This window comes from Dipodomys ordii, unplaced genomic scaffold (assembly GCF_000151885.1).
Source record: "Dipodomys ordii isolate 6190 unplaced genomic scaffold, Dord_2.0 Scaffold26, whole genome shotgun sequence".
Classification (NCBI taxonomy): Eukaryota; Metazoa; Chordata; class Mammalia; order Rodentia; family Heteromyidae; genus Dipodomys; species Dipodomys ordii.
Window position 1 is genome coordinate 15,361,351 of NW_012267242.1, and position 5,447 is coordinate 15,366,797.

The 5,447-nt window shown below is 45.7% G+C and overlaps 1 protein-coding gene across 4 annotated transcripts in view; it reads left to right on the top strand.

Annotated features, from left to right (window-relative positions):
- Fdps (farnesyl diphosphate synthase) overlaps window positions 1–5,447 on the top strand; it is a 14,265-nt gene that overhangs the window by 2,959 nt on the left and 5,859 nt on the right. For all 4 annotated transcript variants that reach the window (XM_013015241.1, XM_013015243.1, XM_013015240.1 and 1 more), the window contains exon 3: window positions 1,263–1,403. In XM_013015241.1, the coding sequence (XP_012870695.1) occupies window positions 1,263–1,403 (141 nt within the window). The remainder of the gene's footprint in view (window positions 1–1,262; window positions 1,404–5,447) is intronic.

Genomic DNA, 5,447 nt, shown 5'->3' on the forward strand with positions numbered 1-5,447 from the left:
AAAAAAAAAAAAAAAAAAGCTGGTCTCAGGGCTGAGATTAATGGATCATGGTTTGAAGCCAGTCTGGGCTGGAAACTCTGTGAGACTCTTTTTTTGTTGTTTGTTTTTGTTGGTCGTGGCGCTTGAACTCTGGCCTTGCACTCTTCAGCTCAAGGCAAGCGCTCTACCACTTGAGCCACAGCACCACTTCCGGTTTTCGAGTGGTTTATTGGAGATAAGGGTCTCACAGACTTTCCTGCTGGTCCTGGCTTTGAACTCAGCCTCCTGAGTAGCTAGGATTACAGCCCGGCTTCTGAGAGACTCTTGTCTCCAATAAAGTACTCAAAAAGGTGCTGTGGCTTAAGTGGTAGAGTGCTTGCCTTGAGCAAAAGCACCTCAGGGACAGTGCCCATGCCCAGAGGACTGACAAAAAAAAAACTGTCTGTAAGTGCCCTCTGTCTCATATGCCTGAGGGAAAACAAAGAAAAGCAGAGGACTTTGTCTATACTGGGAAGAGGATTTAAAGGGAAGTATCATTAGTTCTGGTTCTGGTTGAGAGCAGGGAACAAAGGCTTAGTGAAAAGTTGCACCAGGATAAGTGCAAAAAAGATCCCTCAACTTGAGTTCCCCCGGGCTATTTGTGTGTGTGTGTGTGTGTGTGTGTGTGCACATGTGCCAACACTAGGACTTAAATTTGGGGTCGGGGCACTTCCTTTTCCTTAGCTTTTTCACTCAAAAATGTCATACTACTACTTGCCACAGCTCCACTTTCAGCCTTTTGGTGGTTAATTGGAGATAAAAGTCTCATCCGCTTTCCTGCCTTGATTGGCTTTGAATGAGATCCTCAGATCTCAGTCCCTGAGTAGCTAGAATTACAGTGAGTGGCTGTGGCTTGGGGCCTCATGTTTAGTACAGATGGGTTGAACCCTGTGTGGTGCAAAGTAAGAATTGGTGGGGAAAGGAAGTCAGATGAGCAGTGACCTGAGCAATTAGTGTTTACTGAGTTTTCTTTGAGTTCTGGGTTTGGGTACAGGACTTAATCTTCACTATGAAGGCTTTAAACTTAATAGGGAATACCATATAAATGTCAGCTAGGTATTGGAGAACTCTAGCTGGGCTTCAGAACTCAAGAAGTCAAGATAGTTGCAATTTTGGGGGCTCCCTGCAGGGGTCCTGGAATTAGGAAGGATGAAATAGATGATGGCTGAGAGGGAGGAGGGATGGGAAAATCTGAGCTAACTGTCCTGTGGACCTGTTCTCCTGTCCCTCTCCCCTTGCTCTAGGTCTTGGAGTACAATGCCATTGGAGGCAAATACAATCGCGGGTTGACCGTGCTGGTAGCATTCCAGGAGCTGGTGGAGCCAAAGAATCAAGATGCTGACAGTCTCCAGCGGGCCCTTACTGTGGGCTGGTGTGTGGAACTGGTGAGAGGGCTGGAGAAGGGCAGCACAAGTTTCCTAAAGTGGGAGTTTCTTGGGAGAAAAGATGGGCCCCAAACTTGTTTTTGTTTGTTTTTAATATTTATTTATTTATGTTGGTTGTGGGGCCTGAACTCTGGGCCTGGGCCCTGTCCCTCAGCTCTTCAGCTCAAGGCTAGCACTTTACCATTTGAGCCACAGCGCCACTTTTGGCTTTTTCTGCTTATGTGGTGCTGAGGAATTGAACCCAGGGTTTCATGTATGTGAGGCAAGCGCTCTACCACTGAGCCACCTTCCCAGCCCTCCAAACTTGTTTTATTAGGTCTTGTGTCTCTAGTGTACAATAGGCAGATTTAGGCAGAATGGATTAAAGGGTCAACCAATGAGGGGAACTTCCTTTGCCTTCCCCCCTCCCCCCCTCCGGGACTTGAACAGCCATTAGCCTTTTTTATTCAGGTCTGGTATTCAACATTTGAGCCATAGCTCCACTTCTGGCTTTTTGGTGGTTAATTGGAGATATGAATCTCATGGACTTTGTTGCTCAGGCTGGCTTTGAATGGGGATCCTCCTCAAATCTCTTCCTCCTGAGTAGCTCAGATTACAAGTGTGTGCCACCTACATCTGTTTTTTTTTTTTTTTTTGCCGGTTGTGGGGCCTGAACTCTGGGCCTGGGTATTGTCCATCAGCTTTTCAGCTTAAGGCTAGTGCTCTACTACTTGAGCCACAGTGCTCCTTCTGGCCTTATCTGCTTATGTGGTGCTGAGGAATCAAACCCAGGGCCTCAGGCATGTAAGACAAGCACTCTACCAATGAGCCACCTTCCCAGCCCCCCCTGGTGTTTTTTTTAAAATTAGAATTTGGCAGAGCAGTGTTGGCTCTTTAATCTCTTTAATCTTTAAGCACAAAAGGGACAGTCCTTGGTTCTAAAGCAAAACTAGATAACTGGCAATTGTTTTAAACTTAAATTCTCTAAATAGGTGAACAAATGAATGCAGCAGTGGTACTCATTAAACATCATTAAAAAATCATCATTAAACTCATTAAACAGAACTATACTACTTCTGGGTGGGATGGGAGGGAAAAACAGAAGAAAAAAACCCCCTTAAATTCTCTATATTTTTCCCCCCAGTCCTGGGACTTGAATTCAGGGCCTGCGCACTGTTCTTGAGCTTCTTTTGCTCAAGGTGAGCACTCTACCACTTGAGCCACAGCACCACTTCTGGCTTTTCTGTTTATGTAGTGGAATTGAACCCAGGGCTTCATACATGTAAGGAAAGTACTCTACCACTAATCCAAATTCCCAGCCCTTTCTAATTTTTTTTGTCCGGTCATGGGACCTGAACTCTGGGCCCGGGCGCTGTCCCTGAGCAATTCAGCTCAAGACTAGTGCTCTACCACTTGAGCCACAGTATCACCTATGGTTTTTGAGTGGTTTATTGGAGGTAAGAGTCTGATGGCCTTTCCTGCCTAGACTGGCTTCAAACTGTAATCCTCAGATGTCAGTTTTAGGATTACAGGTGTGAGGCACTGGCCCAGATGCAATTGACTTTTCAGAAAGTCCTGGCCAGTGCTTAGTGCTAGTCTTGTGAAAAAAAGTTCAGGAACAGTGCCTAGGCCCTGACTACAAGCCTCAGGACTGGCACCAAAAAAAAAAAAGAAAAAGTTCAGGCCAGTTGTTTGCTAGGGTACCTTACAATTTAATCTGTATTTCTCTGATTTTGGTAATGTGTATTTCCCATCATTTTGTCACATTTACCTTAGGAGGTTATTATATATACATACATACATATATACATACATACATATATATGTGTGTGTGTGTGTGTGTGTGTTTTGGATAATACTATGGTTTTGAATTCAGAGCCTTGTATTGCTAGGCAGGCTCTCTACCAATTGAACCACATTCTTAGCCTTGAACCACATTCTTAGCCTTTTTTTTTGCTGTGGTTTGGTTACTTTTTGGGTAGAGGCTCTTGTTCTTTGTCCTGGGCTGGTCTGAGACTCAGCTCTTCCTACTTGTACTTCTTGCATAGCTGGAATTCACATGTGTAGACTACACACCTGGCTTATTTGTTGAGATGGACGCTCACCAGTGTTTTGTCTGAGTTGGCTTTGAACTGAGTTGCTGAGTAACTGAGTACAAGCATGTGCTACCATGTCTGGTTAGGGAGGTTCCGTTGAAAACATCTTCCCAGTTCTGAGTTACACCCTATAGTTGCTCATTTAATTTATATTACTGGGACTCTGGCTCTGATACTTTTGTAGGGGTTCTGAATAAATGAAAATGTGGGTGGGGCTAGAGTTAGTACCAGGGGCAAGGGAAGTTGAGGGAGGGGCAATGGGATGGTTTCCCTTGTAGAATATCTTTGAGTATTGGTGGCTGAAATTAAAGTCCACTTGACCTTTAAGTACTTGTGGGTATAGGTTCAAGGAGCGCACCAGTGAGGAAACGCTGGGCATGAGCAGGATGCCTGTCCATGATACATTTCCCCAAAACACCGCCCAGCTTTCACTACTGACATGCTGTCTTCCAACCAATCTCAATTTTCACTGTCACTTAAATGAAGCACATTGTTACCTTGCATTTGCTTTTTTTTTTTTTTGGGTCCGGTCATGGGGCCTGAACTCTGGGCCTGGGCGCTGTTCCTCAGCTCTTCAGCTCAAGGCTAGTGCTCTACCACTTGAGCCACAGCGCCACTTCCGGCTTTTTTTTCCCCCTGCTTATGTGGTGCTGAGGAATCGAACCCAGGGCCTCAGGCATGCAAGGCAAGGGCTCTACCACTGAGCCACCTTCCCAGCCCCTTGCTTTTTTTTTTTTTTTGATTAAAAATTATTTTGTTGTGGGGCTGGGAAGGTGGCTCAGTGGTAGAGAGCTTGCCTTGCATGCCTGAGGCCCTGGGTTCGATTCCTCAGCACCACATAAGCAAAAAGAAAAAAGCTGCAAGTGGTGCTGTGGCTCAAGTGGTAGAGCGCTAGCCTTGAGCTGAAGAGCTGAAGGGCAGCGCTCAGGCCCAGAGTTCAGGCCCCATGACCGGACCGCCCCCCCAAAAAAATTTTATTTTATTGTAAGGATGATATACAGTGGGGTTACAGTTACATAAGTAATGAGTACATTTCTTGTCAAACATTGTTTCCCCTCCCTTGTTTTCTCCCACTTCCCCCTCCCCCACTCCCTTCCCTTCTGTATTTGCTTTATGGGAGGCATATTTTCACAAAAATGAGGGCAGGGAATCACTTAGCAGATCACCTAACAATTCCAACACCTGACATTGAGGGCTAAGAGCTTTCCATTGCTGAGCTGTGTACATGCACACACAGTAATTTAGTTTTTTCCCCCCCAGTCCTGGCCTTGAACTCAGGGCCTGGGTGTTGTCCCTGAGCTTCTTTTGCTCAAAGCTAGCACCCTGCCACTTGAACCACAGCACCACTTCTAGCTTTTTCTACGTATGTGGTACTGATGAATCAAACCCAGGGCTTCATGCATGCAAGGCAAGCACTCTACCACTGAGCCACCTTCCAATCAGCAATTTAATTTAATTTTTTTTTGTCAGTCGTGGGGCCTGAACTCTGGGCCTGGGTGCTGTCCTTCAGTTCTTCAGCTCAAGGCTAGCGCTCTACCACTTGAGCCACAGTGCCACTTCCAGCTTTTTTTCTGCTTATGTAGTGCTGAGGAATCAAACCCAGGACCTCATGCATATGAGGCAAATACTCTACCACTGAGCCACGTTCCCAGCCCCCAGCAATTTAATTTTTGTGTGTGAAATTTGATTTTTGATTTATTATTTTGAGGATTGGATGAGCTATGTAATGCACAGGAAAAATTAAAAATTTTTGTTCGTGTAGTTGGGCGATGGTGGCTCACGCCTGTAATCCTACGTACTCAAGAGGCTGAGATCAGAGGATAGAGGTTCAAAGCCAGCCTAGGCAGGAAAGTCATGAGACTCTTTTTTTTGTTGGTTTATTGGAGATAGGAGTCTCACGGTCTCTCCTGCCCGGGCTGGCTTTGAACCTCGATCCTCAGATCTCAGCCTCCTGAGTAGCTAGGATTAC